This window comes from Scyliorhinus torazame, chromosome 8 (assembly GCF_047496885.1).
Source record: "Scyliorhinus torazame isolate Kashiwa2021f chromosome 8, sScyTor2.1, whole genome shotgun sequence".
In the NCBI taxonomy this organism is placed as follows: Eukaryota; Metazoa; Chordata; class Chondrichthyes; order Carcharhiniformes; family Scyliorhinidae; genus Scyliorhinus; species Scyliorhinus torazame.
The window spans coordinates 43,912,882-43,931,748 of record NC_092714.1 but is presented as its reverse complement, the minus strand read 5'-3'; the positions used below and the strand labels follow the sequence as shown (position 1 = coordinate 43,931,748).

The 18,867-nt window shown below is 51.3% G+C and overlaps 1 protein-coding gene across 5 annotated transcripts in view; it reads right to left on the bottom strand.

The window, feature by feature from the left end:
- Positions 1–18,867, bottom strand: part of LOC140427793 (uncharacterized) — a 181,087-nt gene that overhangs the window by 89,691 nt on the left and 72,529 nt on the right. For 4 of the 5 annotated variants that reach the window (XM_072513453.1, XM_072513457.1, XM_072513458.1 and 1 more), the window contains exon 2: positions 5,352–5,745. In XM_072513453.1, the coding sequence (XP_072369554.1) occupies positions 5,352–5,603 (252 nt within the window). In that variant the 5' untranslated portion in view covers positions 5,604–5,745. Of the gene's footprint in view, positions 1–5,351; positions 5,835–18,867 lie in introns of those variants that run through there. The other variant, XM_072513454.1, reaches the window with a different exon arrangement.

The following is an 18,867-nucleotide window of genomic DNA, read 5'->3' as shown; positions in this document are numbered from 1 at the left end:
GAGGTTGGAGACCCGATATAATGCCATCCATACTGTCATTGAGCAGTGGATTGGACTGCTAAAAATGCAGTTCTGATGCCTGGACAGCTCTGGTGGGGCAGTGCAGTACACTCCCCAGAGGGTATCCTACTTTGTGGTGGTCTGCTGTGCCCTACACAACCAGGCACAGCAGCAGGGCGACATGCTGGAGGAGGAGGAGGAGGCACATGCAACCTCATCTGAGAAGGAGGAGTCGGACCAGGAGGGGATGCTGGATGAACCTGGGGAGGAGCTTCAGGTGTAGCCGGAGGGTGGAAGACCAAGGCGGCGGCAAGGGGCCGGCAAGCCCGGAGGGCTAGGGAGGTCCTCATCCTCTCTCGCTTCTCATAGGACGAGGCTTTGTCTGTCAGCTCACCGTCCCCCCCATTCCCCTCCTCCCCCCCCATTCCTCTCCTTCCCCCCATTTCCTCTCCTTTCCCACCAATTCCCTGACCCTTCCTTCCCCCCATACCTGAGTGGAGGGCAATAAGGGGTACAGGTGCAGGCAGGCCCGCTGTGAAGATTAACATGACAGAGTGTTCACATGTATCAAGTATAATATGTTTTAATTGTGAACATTTGAAATTTCCATTTCTCCTAGCTACAGATAGTAAACCCTGCAACCTATCCCAGTGCCCACTTAGTGATCCTCAATCGTTTTGATCTTACGTGGTCTACTGCTATTTCTAGGTGTGTCCCTAGAATGCACATCGGAGGTGGAGGCAGCCTGCTGCTTTTCGCACCCTGTGGCCTTTGATGCCCTTTGCAGACATCCTCTGGAGGACCTGGAGCCGAAGGGCCGGAGTCGACCTACCGGTGTCACTGGCATCGCCTTGCCACCTGTTCTGCCACTGCCCTTAAGACGAGGCGGTGTTAGGAGGTGGGGATTCAGAAGAACTGGAGACTGCCATCATCTCCTTGGTCCAAGCCCCAGGTTGGCCTCCAGCTCTTCCGCCTCCCTGACAGTGCCCGTAGGGCCTGGGGGACTCAATGCGATGGAGGGGCAGCTGGAGTGGGCCTCTGTGTCATCTGGCTCTGTCGATCTTGGCACCTCCCCATTGACTGTACCATGGTGTCGACACCCTCAGCGATGCTCCTCAGTGACTAGGCCACACTCTGCAGCGCCCCTGGAATATCCACCTGCATCTGGGACACTTCCTTCAGCGCCTTGGGCATGATGTTGAGGCTGTCAGCCATGGCTGTCATAGACTGAGCCACTACTCAAGATGCTGACCTCGTGCTGCAGCCTTTCCACTGCGGTCGCCACCCGAGCAGTGTTGGCCTCAGTGCCACGCATTGTCGGCACCATCTCCTGCACCCGTAGCCTTTATGACTCCTCCAAAATTCTATGCACTCGCCGAAATCTTGGTAACATTCCCTCCTGAATCTCACGGCCGTGTCCTAGCATCTGCATCAGCTCTGGGATAACCTTGTCCAGGGGCTCGGCATCTGACTGGGACTCAGCTGAGTCCTGGGATTCGGCAGGGTCTGGCTGCTGACTCCTTTGGATGTTCCTGCCGCCGCCTGATGTGAATCAGCAATTGTGTCCCAGAAGCCTGGTCACTAATGTCACCCACCGAGGTGTGTGTCTCTGCGCTGGTGGAAGTTGGGGTGATAGCTCTGACGCCTCGATGGTGGTCTCCTCGGACCTCAGTTCTGAGGTGTTCTATTGGGTTGTGGGGTGGGGACGACACCGGATGGCCCTGCCTCATCAGGTGGAGATCTGCGAGAGAATGGACCTGTTGTCAGAGGTAGAGATCATTTTGTCTGACATGAACTTCTCACATGAGACAGGTCATCTGGGTGAAGGGGCAGTGGATCCTTATCTCTGTGGCGCAGGCCAACCTCACTGTCGGTGACTGCTCTCTCCTCGGACAAGCCAGAAATTTCCAGGGCCCATTCCTCATAGGGGGTGAGGGCTTGGACCTCAGCTACCCCACCCCCTGTCTTGGCCCTTTCCCGCCTATTGTAGGGCAATGTGAGCCGCACTCTTGATGGATCGGGGGGGGGGGTTCTATGGTAGGTGGCATGTGTGGGCACTGCAACAGGACATAAAGGGGTTATGCTGATGGGTGCTGGGGAATAAGCACGACGATCGGATGGGGGAGGGTGCAACGTGTCGCCAATGATTTGTGTCGGGGAAGGGGTTGGGGGGGTTTTAGGGGTGGCAGGCGGAACTGATGCCAGGAGAGAGGTGGTAACTTACCTTTGCAGCTCGGTGGAGGTCATTTATCTTCTTTCGACATTGGACGGCGGTCCTCCTAGTCATGCTGCACATACCGACAGCCACTAACACTGCCTCCCAGGTGGTACTGGGGAACCTGCTGCTGGTCCTCCAACCCTCTCGGGGGTACAGGGTGTCCTGTCTCGCCTCCACAGCTTCCAGAAGTCTGGCCAGGTCGTCATCACCAAAGCAAAGAGTAGGTCTGCGTGTCGCCATGCTTGTGTGTTGACTGGAGAGAGTGGTGAGGGGTCGTTTAGAAGCAGCTCCCCCTGTCGTGGTATTCACCCTGGGGTAACACGGACTGCAACACGATGCAGATAAACAATAAAGCATACAGCAAACGTAGGCGTTGATTCAATAAGATTTATTGAACTTCAGGAATGAAGCACACAGCTGCCGGTGGGTTGACTCTCTACTACTCTAAGCAAACTAACTCTAACTATCTAGACCAGGCTAGCTCTGATCCACGTGTAGAAGGTGTTGAATGATTTGTACACCCTGACTGTCACTACAGTTGTCACCAGTGGAAAGAGGCAGAGTGCTGATGCCTCGTGTGTTTTATAGTTGGAAGCCCCCCCCTCTGGTGTTCTGTCTGGTGATTGGTTGTGTTCTGTTCTGTATGTTGATTGGCTCACCTGGGTGTCTGTCACTGTCTGCTTTTACCTCATGATGTGCATGGGTGCACATTATGACACCCCCCCCCTTGTTAGTGGCAAGCTGCTGAGGCGTGAGTTGGGCAAATCAGACGGCGAGAAGCTCGCAGGGCTCATTTTCAGCATTAAATGCTGTTAAATACAGGCCCCAATCTCGGCATCACAGCTGTCATGAAACACCCTACCAATCGTGCCCAAAATGACACTTAAAAATGTTTCCGTTAAATTGCTCCCATAGTTTCTGCCTTCCTGCGCTGTGGTAATCTGACAATCGTATTTCAGGAGGCTGCTGGCCTCCAGTTAAATATCAGAACAATATTGGTAGGGAATGTCCATAGACTGGACATCCACTTACCAACTATGCAGCCTGCTGGATCAAGAATCTTGGGCGGGTTTCTCCGTCCTGCCACACCAGATTTCTGGGGCGTCATTCTCCGACCCCCCACCGGGTCGGAGAATGGCCGTTGGCCGCCATGAATCCCACCCCCGCCACCGCCGAAGTCTCCGGTACCGGAGATTGGGCGGAGGCGAGAATCGGGCCGTGCCGGTTGGCGGGACCCCCCGCTCAATTCTCCGGCCCGGATGGGCCCAAGTCCCGCCTAGAAATTGCCTGTCCCGCCGGCGTAAATCAAAGCTGGTATTTACCGGCGGGACCAGGCGGTGTGGGCGGACTCCGGGGTCCTGGGGGGGGGGGGGGCGCGGGGTGATCTGACCCCGGGGGGTGCCCCCACGGTGGCCTGGCCCGCAAACAAGGCCCACCGATCCGCGGGCGGTCCTAAGCCGTGGGGGCACTCTTTCCCTTCCGCCTCCGCCACGTCCTCACCATGGCGGAGGCGGAAGTGACTCTCCCCACTGCGCATGCGCCGCATTTCCGCGCCAGCTGGCGGGGCAACAAACGCCATTTCCGCCAGCTGGTGGGGCGGAAATCCCTCCGGCGTTGGCCTAGCCCCTCAATGTTAGGGCTCGGCCCCCAAAGATGCGGAGCATTCGGCACCTTTGGGGCGGCGCGATGCCCGTCTGATTGGCGCCGATTTGGGCGCCAGTCGGCGGACATCGCGCTGTTGGGGGAGAATTTCGCCCCACGTGTGGCACGCCGTCGGGTTTCCCATTGTGGGGCAACCCCACTCCTTCGGGAAACCCCCGGGCTGCCGGCAAAACGACGGCGGAGAATTGTATCTGGAACGTCGCTGGAAAGTTGGGCTGAGTTATGCAAACATTGAGTTCAAATCCCATAAAAATATAGCCCAAAGGATCTAGAATTCCACTATATGTGTGTACATGCAATGGGGCCAGTTCTAGCTTGTTCTTCATGACCCTGCGAGTTTCGGAATGCTTAGGTCACGGATTATCTCCAATGTTCTGATGAAGGGTCATCAATCTGAAACGCGGGCCGGAATTTTCTGACCCCTCATGCCGGCAGGATCTACTGGTCCCGCTAACGGCTTCCCCCCGCTGCAGGTTTCCCGGCGGCGAGGGTTGTATTCAATGGGAAAACCACGTTGACAACGGCAGGGTCAGAAGACCGGCCAAGGTTGGGCTACTTCTGCCGCGGCGGGAGGTGCTGAAAATCCCACCCATTAACTCCGTTTCTCTTCGCAGATCCTGCCTGTCCTCCTGAGTATTTCCAGCATTTTAGTTCAACTTGCACTGTTGCTTCTGCATCAATAGCAGCCCAGCCCATGTCTGCAAGATTTGCGGCATAGTGATAATACAAACTGGATTTTTAAACTACATTTTATAGACTATTACTCATTCTTATTCAAGCACAAACAGAAAATACTGTAAACACTCAGCAGCCAGGAAGCAAACATGGATAGAGAAACAAAGACCCTTGCCTGGCCTTCTGAGCATTTCTAGCACCCACAATTTTGCCTTACTTATTCTGACTCAATGGAGCCTTTGAACTGGGAAGGGCAGAGCAAAATTAACCTTAAACATTTCAGATATTTTGGTTTCTCGGAACAGGTTGAACCAGTTGATGCAATCAAACGGATATCTGTTATATTTGCTGATGTTGGGAGGTGCAAGCAAAGGTAATTCTTTCCACACAAATAAATTAGTCCCAAATTACAGGTTTGTGGAAAATTGCCTCCCTTTCACGGCAGTGTTGGCAAATTCTGGGTTCTAATAATAGACTATAAATGCAGGACAACGTTTTCTGTGACAGGCTATATCAACGTCAAACAGTGAAGCTCAACCAGTTTGTGGAGAAATCTGAACTTGGTCACTGATCACAGTCTTTTATGCATTCCAAGCCGCCGTTTAATTGTTGCAAGTACTCACAACCACCTCTAAAACTAGTTCCAGCACAATCGCCCTGACCTTTTTCTCTCTAAAACTGTTTTTTCAGAACTTTTACTCAACAAATGAAAATACGCAGAAGCTTCAAGAGAAATAATGGAAAATGCTATTCATTTATCACATACAGTTATAGATTTATAACCACTTTTACCTACCAAATTCATGAAATCATTGTTTCCACCAACGTGGATGTTGTTAAAGTAGATCTGTGGTACAGTAAGGCGTGCAGTGAGATTGATAATCTGCTGATGGATCTCAGGATTTTCCTTCACATTGACTTCAACAAACGGGAGACCCATTTTAGTCAGATGAGCCTTGGCACGAAGACAATGAAGACATCCTGTCAGCGAGTAAACTGTAATTCGGCCTGCTAATTGCTGCATAATCACTGGTTCTTCGGTCTCCATTTTAGGTTTGTCGACTGAAGAATGTGTTGCCGATTTGGATTTGTTTCGTTCCTGTTGCTTTGCTTATTTCACTGTTGCCTCTTGCAGAAATTCATAAACTGTGGCATGTCAAGACCTGTGCCTCGCACTGGATTCGCAATTCCTGAAGGAAACAATTGCTACAAGTGAGCTTGGGTTACAGGAAAAGAAAGACAACACTTGTACTTAAAAGCTGTGCTTCAGAGCCTCGGGAAATTCTAAACCACGTCACAACCAATAAATTACCTTTGAAATGAGATCACCTATCTGGGAGCAACCTTCTTTCCTGGTACACCCGAGCACAAATGACCAAAAAAATGTTCACTCCCCATACTCAGTTCTTTGTTTCCCTATAAACACCGAACATTTTACACTTTTCATCACAGAACTGAAGCTGTTTAGAAAATGCCAGTATCCAAAAATAGAATAGGGAATTACAGGCAATGTAGACTGGGGATAAATAAAAGTTCGGACTTCATAACACTGGTTATATTTTCTGTTATTTATGGTTACTGACCTTGAAGAAAGCCGCCCAGAAATATCAAGTGATCCTTGTGGATGGATTTTACTTTTCCTGAGATAAATTTGATTTTGACACCAAGCCTAAGGATCTCCAAGCACCCAGGAACAGTGATACCATTAAGTTGGCATATCCAGAAGATGGCGCTGGAACGAGGTGACTCTCTGCGAGCTCTCCCCAACAAATCCATTTTTTACTTAACTTATACTCGTTCAAATCTTTTAAATTTAATTGTAAAACATTGTATACCTTGCGTTGCCCTATTATGTATTTTCTTTTATTCCCTTATCTTCCCATGTATGTAATGATCTGTTGAGCTGCTCGCAGAAAAATACTTTTCACTGTACCTCGGTACACGGGACAATAAACAAATCCAATCCAATCCAAGTAGGCTGAGCAGCCAAATGTATTCATGGGAAGGATAGCCTACTGGTTATGTCATTGGACTAGTAAATCAGAGGCCTGGACTGATAGAACATAGAACCGTACAGCACAAAACAGGCCCTTTGGCTCTCGATGTTGTGCTGAGCATTGTCCGAAACCAAGATCAAGCTATCCCACTCCCTGTCATTCTGGTGTGCTCCATGTGCCTATCCAATAACCGCTTGAAAGTTCCTAAAGTGTGCGACTCCACTATCACAGCAGGCAGTCCATTCCACACCGTAACCACTCTCTGAGTAAAGAACCTACCTCGGACATCCCTCCTATAGCTCCCATCCTGAATCTTATAGTTATGCCCCCTGGTAATAGCTACATCCACCTGAGGAAATAGTCTCTGAACGTCCACTCTATCTATCCCCCTCATTATCTTATAAACCTCTATTAAGTCGCCTCTCATCCTCCTCCGCTCCAAAGAGAAAAGCCCCAGCTCCCTCAACCTTTCCTCATAAGACCTATCCTGCAAACCAGGCAGCATCCTGGTAAATCCCCTTTGCACACTTTTCAATGCTTCCACATCCTTCCTATAATGAGGTGACCAGAACTGACACAAAATTTCAAATGTGGTCTCACCAGGGTCATGTATAGTTGCAGCATAACCCCGCGGCTCTTAAACTCAAGCCCCCTGTTAATAAACGCTAACACACTATAAGCCCTCTTCACGGCTCTATCCACTTGAATGGCAACCTTCAGAGACCTGTGGACATGAACCCCAAGATCTCTCTGTTCCTCCACATTCCTCAGAACCCTGCCGTTGACCCTGTAATCCGCATCAAAATTTTTCTTCCAAAATGAATCACCTCGCACTTATCAGGGTTAAACTCCATCTGCCATTTTTCGGTCCAGCTCTGCATCCTATCAATGTCTCTTTGCAGCCTACAACAACTCTCCACCTCATCCACTACTCCACCAATCTTGGTGTCATCAGCAAATTTACTGACCCACCCTTCAGCCCCCTCCTCCAAGTCATTTATAAAAGTCACAAATAGCAGAGGACCCAGCACGGATCCCTGTGGTACACCGCTGGTAATTGGTCTCCAGTCTGAAAATTTTCCATCCACCACCACCTCGGTCTTCTATGTGATAGCCAGTTACTTATCCAATTGGCCAAATTTCCCTCTATCCCACACCTCCTTACTTTCTTCATGAGCCGACCATGGGGAATCTTATCAAACGCCTTATTAAAATCCATGTATACGACATCAACTGTTCTACCTTCATCTACACACTTAGTTACCTCTTCAAAGAATTCAATCAAATTTGTGAGGCAAGACCTACCCTTCACAAATCCGTGTTAACTATCCCGGATTAAGCTGCATCTTTCCAAATGGTCATAAATCCTATCCTTCAGGACCTTTTCCATTATCTTACCGACCACCGAAGTAAGACTAACTGGCCTTTAATTACCAGAGTCATTCCTATTCCCTTTCTTGAACAGAGGAACAACATTCGCCACTCTCCAGTCCTCTGGCACTATCCCCGTGGACAGTGAGGACCCAAAGATCAAAGCCAAAGGCTGTACAATCTCATCCCTTGCCTCCCAAAGAATCCTAGGATATATCCCATCCGGCCCAGAGGACTTGTCGACCCTCAGGTTTTTCAAAATTGCTAATCCATCCTTCCTTAGAACATCTACCTCCTCCAGCCTACCCACCTGAATCACACTCTCATCCCCAAAAACATGGCCCCTGTCCTTTGTGAACACTGAAGAAAAGTATTCATTCAACGCCTCTCCTATTTCTTCTGACTCCATGCACAAGTTCCCACTACTGTCCTTGACCGGCCCTACCCTCACCCTGGTCATTCTTTTATTTATCACATAAGAGTAAAAAGCCTTGGGGTTTTCCTTGATCTGACCCACCAAGGACTTCTCATGCCCCCTCCTAGCTCTCCTAAGCCCTTTTTTCAGCTCATTCCTTGCTACCTTGTAACCCTCAAGCAACCCTACTGAACCTTGTTTTCTCATCCTTACATACTCTTCCTTTTTCCTATTGACAAGACATTCAACCTCTTTTGTGAACCATGGTTCCCTCACACGGCCATTTCCTCCTTGCCTGACAGGGACATGCCTATCAAGGACATGCAGTATTTGTTCCTTGAACAAGCTCCACTTTTCATTTGTGCCTTTCCCTGACAGTTTCTTTTCCCATCTTATGCTCCCTAATTCTTGCCTAATCGCATCATAATTACCCCTCCCCCAATTATAAACCTTGCCCTGTCGTATGGCCCTATCCCTCTCCATTGCATTAGTGAAAGACACCGAATTGTGGTCACTATCTCCAAAGTGCTCTCCCACAAACAAATCTAACACTTGGCCCGGTTCATTACCCAGTACCAAATCCAATGTGGCCCCACCTCTTGTCAGCCTATCCACATATTGTGTCAGGAAACCCTCCTGCACACACTGTACAAAAACTGCCCTATCCGAACTATTCGACCTATAGAGGTTTCAATCAATATTTGGAAAGTTAAAGTCACCCATGACAACTACCCTGGGACCTCCACACCTATCTATAATCTGTTTTGCAATTTCTTCCTCCACATCTCTATTACTATTTGGGGGCCGATAGAAAACTCCTAACAATGTGACCGCTCCTTTCCTATTTCTAACTTCGGCCCATATTACCTCAGTAGACAGATCCCCTTCAAACTGCCTTTCTGCAGCTGTTAAACTATCCTTGATTAACAATGCTACTCCTCCATCTCTTTTACCACCTTCCCTACTCTTACTGAAACATCTATACGCCGGAACTTCCAAGAACCATTCCTGTCCTTGTTCTAACCATGTCTCCAGTAATGGCCACAACATCGTAGTCCCAAGTACCAATCCACGCTCCAAGTTCACCTACCTTATTCCAGATGCTCCTTGCATTGAAGTAGACGCACTTCAACCCACCTTCCTGTCTGCCGGTACTCCTGCGACCTTGATACCCTCCTCAGTACCTCACTACTCTCGACACTGGCTTCTGGACTACAGCTCGTTTTCCCAGCCCCCTGACAAATTAGGTTAAACCCCCCCGAAGAGCCGTAACAAATTTCCCTCCCAGGATATTGCTGCCCCTCTGGTTTAGGTGCAAACCATCCTGTCTGTACAGGTCCCACCTTCCCCAGAATGTGCTCCAATTATCCACGTACCTGAAACCCTCCCTCCTACACCATCCCTGCAGCCACGTGTTTATCTGCACTCTCTCCCTGTTCCTCAACTCGCTAGCACGTGGCACCGGCAACAACCCAGAGATGACAACATGGTTTGTCCTGGCTCTCAGCTTCCACCCTAGCTCCCTAAATTCCTGTTTTAAATCCCCGTCCCTTCTCTTACCTATGTCGTTGGTACCGATGTGTACCACTTGTGACTGTACCCCTCCCCTTTAAGGATTCTGAAAACACGGTCCGTGACGTCATGGACCCTGGCACCCGGGAGGCAACATACCATCTGTGAGTCTCTTTCGCTGCCACAGAACCATCTATCTGTCCCTCTAACTATCGAGTCCCCAATAACTATTGCTCTCCTGCTCTCCCTCCTTCCCTTCTGAGCCACAGGGACGGACTCAGTGCTGGAGATCCGTTCACCGTGGCTTACCCCTGGTAGGTCATCGCCCTCAACAGTATCCAAAGCGGTATACTTGTTACTGAGGGGAACGACCACAGAGGATCCCTGCACTGACTGCTTCCTCCCAGCCCCTCTCACCGTCACCCATCTAGCTTGATTCTTCGGAGTAACTACATCCCTGAAGCTACTATCTATGACCACCTCTGCCTCCCGAATGATCCGAAGTTTATCCAGCTCCAGCTCCAGTTCCCTAACTCGGTTTCAGAGGAGCTGGAGATGGGTGCACTTCCCACAGGTGAAATCAGCAGGGACACTGACGGCGTCCCTCACCTCAAACATTCCGCAGGAGGAACATTGCACTGCCTTCCCTGCCATGCCCTCTAGATAAAAAAAGAAAAAGAAAGAAAGAGCTTACCTGTTATTCACTCTACCCCTTAGGTTAAAGGAGGTGGAAGGGTGGGGGACACTACAAGTGTAGTGTCTAGGGTTTAGAAACTGCCCAACTTAAATGATGATCTGGGGATGAGTACAGCGCCCACCAGAACAGCTGAGGAATTTAAATTCATATTAATTAAATAAATCTGAAATGAAAAGCTAGCATTTGTTAACTACTGGTTTGCCACAAGACGAAGATAGGGGAAAGTCAATTTCCTATCAAGATGAGAAACGTCCTTCAACTCTTACATTCTATTTTCTGTTTTGTAGCCATTGTCTATGCATTCTACTGCATGGCCTCTGTCTAGGCTTTTGTTATTTTATCTTTGTAGCGCACAATGACTTACGAGAGAGACGAGAAGTGATGAAGTCGATTCAGGCTTTATTAAGCGAGACTTGTCCCCAGCAGTTCAGCAACAGAATGAAGCGGCGGGGAGAAGCTCGGGTTCTTATACTCCGCCTTCAAGGCGGAGCCAGGAGTCAACAGCCAACCAGGACCCGGGATCTGTCAGCCAATAGCATCACGGCTTCACAGTCCCACATGACCCCTAATACATACCACCACATTCACCCCTTGTTAAAAAGGAACCCGGCGGGGTGGTGGCTCGCATGGTGGTAGGGGTTTACAAGGCTGGCCCTGGAAGGAAAATTTTGGACATGTTACTCCAGTTTTAGCCCTACACTGGGCTATGTACAAAGTTTGTGAAACTATTTACAATATTAGCAAGAGAAAAATTTTTTTTTTTTGTTACAATACAACACCATTCTTGGTGTCACGCGGATGCCACGAGTCGAGCGGGCGGTCTGGTCTTCCTCGTCGATCGCCTCAGCCCCGGTGGTGGTGCAGGTGCTTGTTCAGGCATTGTCGTCTCCGGGAGCGTTTCGGTGTTTGTTCCTGTTTCACTCCTGGGCGGGCACGGGAGGAGGACCGATCCTCCCGGGAAGGGGGCGGTCGCGGGGTGCGCCGGTGGTAGGGAGGGGATGATCGGTGTTGGGGGGGGTGTGTGTGCTGCCGGCGGGCGCCAGGGCCCGCAGGGAGACCGTGTCCTGTCGGCCGTCGGGGTACGCCACGTAGGCATACTGCGGGTTCGCGTGGAGAAGGTGAACCCTCTCGACCAACGGGTCCGATTTGTGCGCCCGCACATGTTTCCGGAGCAAGATGGGTCCTGGGGCCGCCAGCCAGGTTGGCAGCGACGTTCCGGAGGAGGACTTCCTGGGGAAGACAAGGAGGCGCTCATGAGGCGTTTGGTTAGTGGTGGTACACAGCAGCGACCGGATGGAGTGGAGAGCATCCGGGAGTACCTCCTGCCACCGGGAAACTGGGAGATCCCTGGACCGTAGGGCCAGCAGGACGGCCTTCCAGACCGTGCCGTTCTCCCTCTCTACTTGCCCGTTCCCCCGGGGGTTATAGCTGGTCGTCCTGCTCGAGGCTATGCCCTTGCTGAGCAGGAACTGGCGCAGCTCGTCACTCATGAAGGAGGACCCCCTGTCGCTATGGATATACGCGGGGCAACCGAACAGTGTGAATATGGTGCCAAGGGCTTTAATGACTGTGGCCGCTGTCATGTCGGGGCAGGGGATGGCGAAGGGGAAACGAGAGTACTCGTCCACCACATTCAGGAAGTATGCGTTGCGGTCAGTGGAGGGGAGGGGCCCTTTGAAATCCAAACTGAGGCATTCAAAGGGGCGGGAAGCCTTGATCAGGTGCGCTCTATCCGGCCTGAAAAAGTACGGTTTGCACTCTGCGCAGATGTGGCAGTTCCTGGTGACTGTACGGACCTCCTCCACAGAGTAGGGGAGGTTGCGGGACTTTATGAAATGGTAGAATCGAGTGACCCCCGGGTGGCAGAGGTCCTCGTGGAGGGCTTGGAGACGGTCCATTTGTGCGTTGGCACATGTGCCGCGGGATAGGGCATCGGACGGCTCGTTCAGCTTTCCGGGACGGTACAAGATCTCATAGTTGAAGGTGGAGAGCTCGATCCTCCACCTTAAGATCTTGTCATTTTTAATTTTGCCCCGCTGTGCATTATCGAACATGAAGGCTACCGACCGTTGGTCGGTGAGGAGAGTGAATCTCCTGCCGGCCAGGTAATGCCTCCAATGTCGCACAGCTTCCACTATGGCTTGGGCTTCCTTTTCCACTGAGGAGTGGCGGATTTCTGAGGCGTGGAGGGTCCGGGAGAAAAAGGCCACGGATCTGCCCGCTTGGTTAAGGGTGGCCGCCAGAGCTACGTCGGATGCGTCGCTCTCGACCTGGAAGGGGAGGGACTCGTCGATGGCGCGCATCGTGGCCTTTGCGATATCCGCTTTGATGCGGCTGAAGGCCTGGCGAGCCTCTGTCGACAGGGGGAAGGTAGTGGTCTGTATTAGCGGGCGGACCTTGTCTGCATACTGGGGGACCCACTGGGCGTAATATGAAAAGAAACCCAGGCAACGTTTCAGGGCTTTGGAGCAGTGGGGGAGGGGAAATTCCATAAGGGGGCGCATGCGTTCGGGGTCGGGGCCTATTATCCCATTGCGCACTATGTATCCCAGGATGGCCAACCGGTTTGTGCTAAAAACGCACTTTTCCTCGTTGTATGTGAGGTTCAGGGCGTTAGCGGTCTGGAGGAATTTTTGGAGGTTGGCGTCGTGGTCCTGCTGATCGTGGCCGCAGATGGTTACGTTGTCGAGATACGGGAACGTGGCCTGCAACCCGTGCTGGTCAACCATTCGGCCCATCTCCCGTTGGAAGACCGAGACCCCGTTCGTGACACCAAATGGGACCCTTAGGAAGTGGTATAGACGCCCGTCTGCCTCGAAGGCTGTGTACTTGCGGTCACCTGGGCGGATGGGGATCTGGTGGTAGGCGAACCTGAGGTCCACGGTGGAGAAAACCTTATACTGGGCAATCCGATTTACCATGTCGGATATGCGGGGGAGAGGGTACGCATCTAGCTGTGTGTACCTGTTGATGGTCTGGCTATAGTCTATGACCATCCTTTGCTTCTCCCCGGTCTTTACTACTACCACCTGGGCTCTCCAGGGACTATTGCTGGCCTGGCTTATGCCTTCCTTCAGCAACCGCTGGACTTCAGACCGAATAAATATCCGGTCCTGGGCGCTGTACCGTCTGCTCCTAGTGGCGACGGGTTTGCAATCCGGGGTGAGGTTTGCAAACAAGGACGGCGGTTCAACCTTGAGAGTTGCGAGGCCGCAGATAGTGAGTGGGGGTATTGGGCCGCCAAATTTAAATGTTAGGCTCTGCAGGTTACACTGGAAATCTAATCCCAGTAATGTGGGCGCGCAGAGTTGGGGAAGGACGTAGAGCCTGTAGTTCTTAAACTCTCTCCCTTGCACCGTTAGGTTCGCGATGCAGAACCCTTTGATCTCTACGGAGTGGGATCCTGCAGCTAGGGAAATCTTTTGCGTACCTGGATGGATGGTCAGAAAACAGCGTCTTACCGTGTCTGGGTGAATAAAACTTTTAGTGCTCCCGGAGTCGATCAAGCATGATGTCTCGTGTCCGTTGATCAGCACCGTTGTTGTCGTCGTCTGGAGCGTCCGGGGCCGTGATTGATCCAGAGTCACCGAAGCCAGTCGTGGTAGTCGTGTCGCGGCGTCTTCTTCGGACCCCGTGGAGCAGTCGATGCTGGGGTCCTTTGTTGTCAACAAAGATGGTGGCGTCCATGAATCGCACGCGGCCGGGGGTGGACAAAATGGCCACCCCCATGGATCGCACGTGGTCGGGGGTGGACAAAATGGCCGCCCCCATGAATCGCACGTGGCTGGGGGGTCACAAGATGGCGGCGCCCATCCTCCCCTCGTGGTGCCCGGGACCCAAAATGGCGGCACCCGCGGGTCGCACATGGGGCGCTGGGGGGGTTGGGGAGCGTTTGGGCTATGCTGGGCTCGTTCTTCTCCGGGGATTGCGGCAACCCCCCGGGACTGGCACACAGCCACGTAATGGCCCTTCTTGCCACAGCTTTTACAAATAGCTGCGCGGGCCGGGCAGCGCTGCCGGGGGTGTTTCGCTTGCTCGCAGAAATAGCAGCGGGCCCCCCCGGGATGGTCTGGCGCTTTAACCGCGCAAGCCTGCGGGGGGGGGGGTTTGCCGTGACGGGGGTCCACGGAGCCCAAGGGGCTGCTGCGCGGTCGGGGCCGTAGGCGCGGGCGTTTTGCGAGGCCACATCTAGGGAGGCTGCAAGGGCCCGTGCCTCTAAGAGTCCTAGCGACTCTCTTTCTAAAAGTCTTTGGCGGATTTGGGGAGAGTTCATACCTGCCACAAAAGCATCGCGAATTAGCATGTCCGTGTGTTCGATCGCGTTCACCGGCGGGCAGCTGCAGCCCCGTCCCAAAATTAGCAGCGCGGCGTAGAATTCTTCTAGCGATTCTCCGGGACTTTGCCGTCTCGTTGCGAGTTGGTGGCGCGCGTAGACCTGGTTCACGGGCCGAACGTAGATGCCCTTCAGTAATGCGAGCGCCGTCGGGAAATCCTCTGCGTCTTCTATGAGAGGGTAAATTTCCGGGCTTACCCTCGAATGCAGGACCTGCATTTTCTGGTCTTCTGTGATCCGGCCAGGGGCCGTTCGGAGGTAGCCTTCAAAACATGCTTGCCAGTGTTTAAATACTGCTGCCGAGTTCGCTGCGTGGGGGCTGATCCGCAGGCATTCCTGGGCGATCCGGAGCTCCATAGTCTTTTAAGCTCGCTTAATAAATTGTAGCGCACAATGACTTACGAGAGAGACGAGAAGTGATGAAGCCGATTCAGGCTTTATTAAGCGAGATTTGTCCCCAGCAGTTCAGCAACAGAATGAAGCGGCGGGGAGAAGCTCGGGTTCTTATACTCCGCCTTCAGGGCGGAGCCAGGAGTCAGCAGCCAACCAGGACCCGGGATCTGTCAGCCAATAGCATCACGGCTTCACAGTCCCACATGACCCCTAATACATACCACCACAATCTTTTATCAAGATACTTCTATCTTTCCTAGCATGCATGTTCAGTCTAGTTTTCCTATGTTATTTCTATCTACCTTTCTCATAGATAGGAATTTCATTTGCTATTCAACCATCCTGTGGTGTTGTTCCTCTTTGATCCAATATATACAAACACTGGTGTCTCTGCTATCTCACCTCTGGTTTCTTTGGAGATTTGTGGATGCTATCTACCTGGACTCAAGATCCCATCTTCCTTAAGTTCAGCTACTTAGTCCAATAGCTCCTTTCTACCTATCAAAAATGTAGCAATCTCTCTCTGTTGACTGCTTCTACTGCTATCATTGGCTGTTTTGTTAGCCTGTTCAATGAAAATTGAGGAAAAGCGTCCAATCAGTATCCCCATCATTTCAGTATCATCTCCTGAGAGTTTATTTTGCCCTTTATTTAGTGGCTATATACTTACCTTAATTCTCTCATGTGTTTATAGCTTTAGTAACTTGAGGAAGCCAGCAGTAAGAGAACAGAGGTTTATTTAACTATTTACAATTCTGTACTCGCTCCCAGTACAGTCCTCGCTGGGTGAACTAACCACAACAGGCCCTGCTTTGGGCTGGCTTTTGTGTTCATTTTTAACGAGTTCCAGCTGGGTGGCCTCCAACCCCTATCTGGAATCACCTACTCCACAAGTCCTACGGGGAGATCAACAATGATTCCCCCATGGTCCTCATGGAGGTTATAACAATAACATACTTTAATATTTTTTATTCCTTGGTATTTTCATTTTTTTTCACAGTAATCTCATTGCAGTGTTAATGTAAGCCTCCTTCTGACACTAATAAAGATTATTATTACTGTTTACATACTTGTGTGCTTTTTAAAAAAAAATTTCATCCTCACCTTCAATTATAAATGGCATTAAGTTTTTTTAGTGAAATGGATTCCGCTGAATTCTATTGATTTTTTGTTCAAATATTGCTTGCTGCAGCTCTACCACTGTCAATATTTTTTATTTTCCACTTTATCATCCTTGGCTCTTCCATTATTCTCTCATAATTGGCTTTTTAAAAAATCTTTTACTTTGGTCTTAGTACTGTAGCCATCTGGGATGGCCACTTCCCGATTACAAAATGGACACTTTGCAAAGATTGCAGGGAAAATGGATAATGCTGAGAAAACAAGCAGGTCCAGAGTTTGTCTGCATATTGGAGCTGCAGCTCCCAGCCAAGACCAAAACTATAGGCCCATTAGCATACTAATGGCCCATCTCCGGGAACAAAAGAGTAACATTTAAGTAACCGATACTAAGGCAGACACCCCGGTGTCAGAGGAGACCGAAACAAAGCAGGCCAACAGCCACCTGGAACACGCCCAGCCATCAGGGCACCCACCCCTTTATTGGATGAGATCAATATGAATGATTAAGAAACGGCCCAATTGATTGGGGCCAAGTTCAAGGCCCGCCCAAAAGAGGGCAAACCCCTTTGGGTATAAGAAGGAGCCCCCAGAGAGAATCGTTCTCTTGGAGAACGAGGAGAGACCTGTCCACCAGCTGCACCAGAAGCAAGTAAGTCCAAGATCAACGCACGCTACCAGACAGACGACCTTAGCTGTTTCCCTGTACCAGTTCGACCCCAGCAGCCTCAGAACCGAACAACGACCATTGTTCCTCTGACTGTGTGGGCGCCCGAAGCTAAGTATAGGCTTTATCAGTAGTGATAGTTCAGTCTGTAGTATTTGTGCATGAGTAGATTTAACTGTGTGTGTAACTAAATAAGCATTGACTTTGAACTAACTAACTGGTGTATCGAGTCTTTGATCAGTATTCGGTTTTGAACCTGGTGGCGGTATCGAAAGATACCTGGCGACTCTAGAGCAAACATAATTAGAATTAAGGTAGGCGACCATATTGACCGCCATATTCAGAGCCATTACCATATCCATTTCAACCAAATAGAGTGGCTTCCCATTGGGTATTCTATTCAAACCACAAGAAGGCCTTGACATAATAACAGAAAATGTCAGGCAGCAACTAGGAGAGAGTGAAACAGAATTAATGGGTGGAATTTAATGGCCACTCCACGAGTGGGAAGGCAGGTTGGGTGGGGGGAGTGTAATGGGAATGTTGCTTTAAGAAATGTTTGGCTGCTCATATTACTGCAGTGATGTCAGAGTGTGGTAGTATGTATTGGGGGTCATGTGGGACTGGAAGCCCTAATGTCATTGGCTGACAGATCCCGGGTCCTGGTTGGCCGTTGACCTCATACTCCGCCCTGAAGGCGAAGTATAAGAAGCCGGTGCCTTCCCCCGCAGGCCAGTTTACTATTGGGCTTCTGGGGAACAGACACGCTTAATAAAGCCTCATCGACTTCACTCTATTCGTCTCACGGAGTCTTTGTGCGCTACAATTTATTAAGCGTGCCTAAAAAGGACTATGGAGCTCAGGATCATTCCAGAATGCCTGAGGATCAGCCCCCACGCAGTGAATGCGGCAGCAGCCTTCAAACACTGGCAGACTTGCTTCGAGGCCTACATCAGATCGACCACAGGCCGAGTCTCAGACGAACAAAAACTGCAGGTCCTGCACTCGAGGGTGAGCACGGAGATTTTCACCCTCATTGAAGACACCGACGATTTCTAGACGGCGTTCACAGCACTGAGAAGTCTCTACGTTCGCACAGTTAACCAAATCTACGCTCGCTACCAGCTCGCGACAAGACGGCAAGCTCCCGGAGAATCGATGGACGAGTTCTACGCCGCGCTGCTGATTTTGGGACGAGCCTGCAGCTGCCCGTCGGTGAATGCAAACGAACATACGGACATGTTAATGCGCGACGCTTTTGTGGCAGGTATGCAATCCTCCCAAATCCGCCAAAGACTTCTAGAAAAAGAGTCGCTAGGACTCTCAGAGGCACGGGCCCTGGCAGCCTCCCTGGACGTAGCCGCGCGTAATACCCGCGCCTACGGCCCCGACCGCGCGGCAGGCCATTGGGCCCCGTACGTACCCGTCGCGGCAAACCCCCTACCCCCCCCCGGACACCCCACAGGCTTGCGCAGTCCAAACGCCGAGTCGCACCGGGGACGCCCGCTGTTATTTCTGCGGCCAGGCGAAGCACCCCCGACAACGCTGTCCGGCCCGCGCAGCCATCTGCAAAAGCTGCGGGAAAAAGGGCCACTATGCGGTGGTGTGCCGATCCCGCGAGGTCGCCGCCGTCCCGGGGCCACAGGGAGCCCTACAGGCAGTCTATGCCTCCCAACCCCCCCAGCACGCCATGTGCGACCCGCAGACGCCGCCATTTTGGGTCCCGACCACCGTGGTCCCGGGAGAACTGGGAGCCCTGCACGCCGCCTACGCTCCCCAACCCTCCCCGCAGTCCATGTACGACCCGC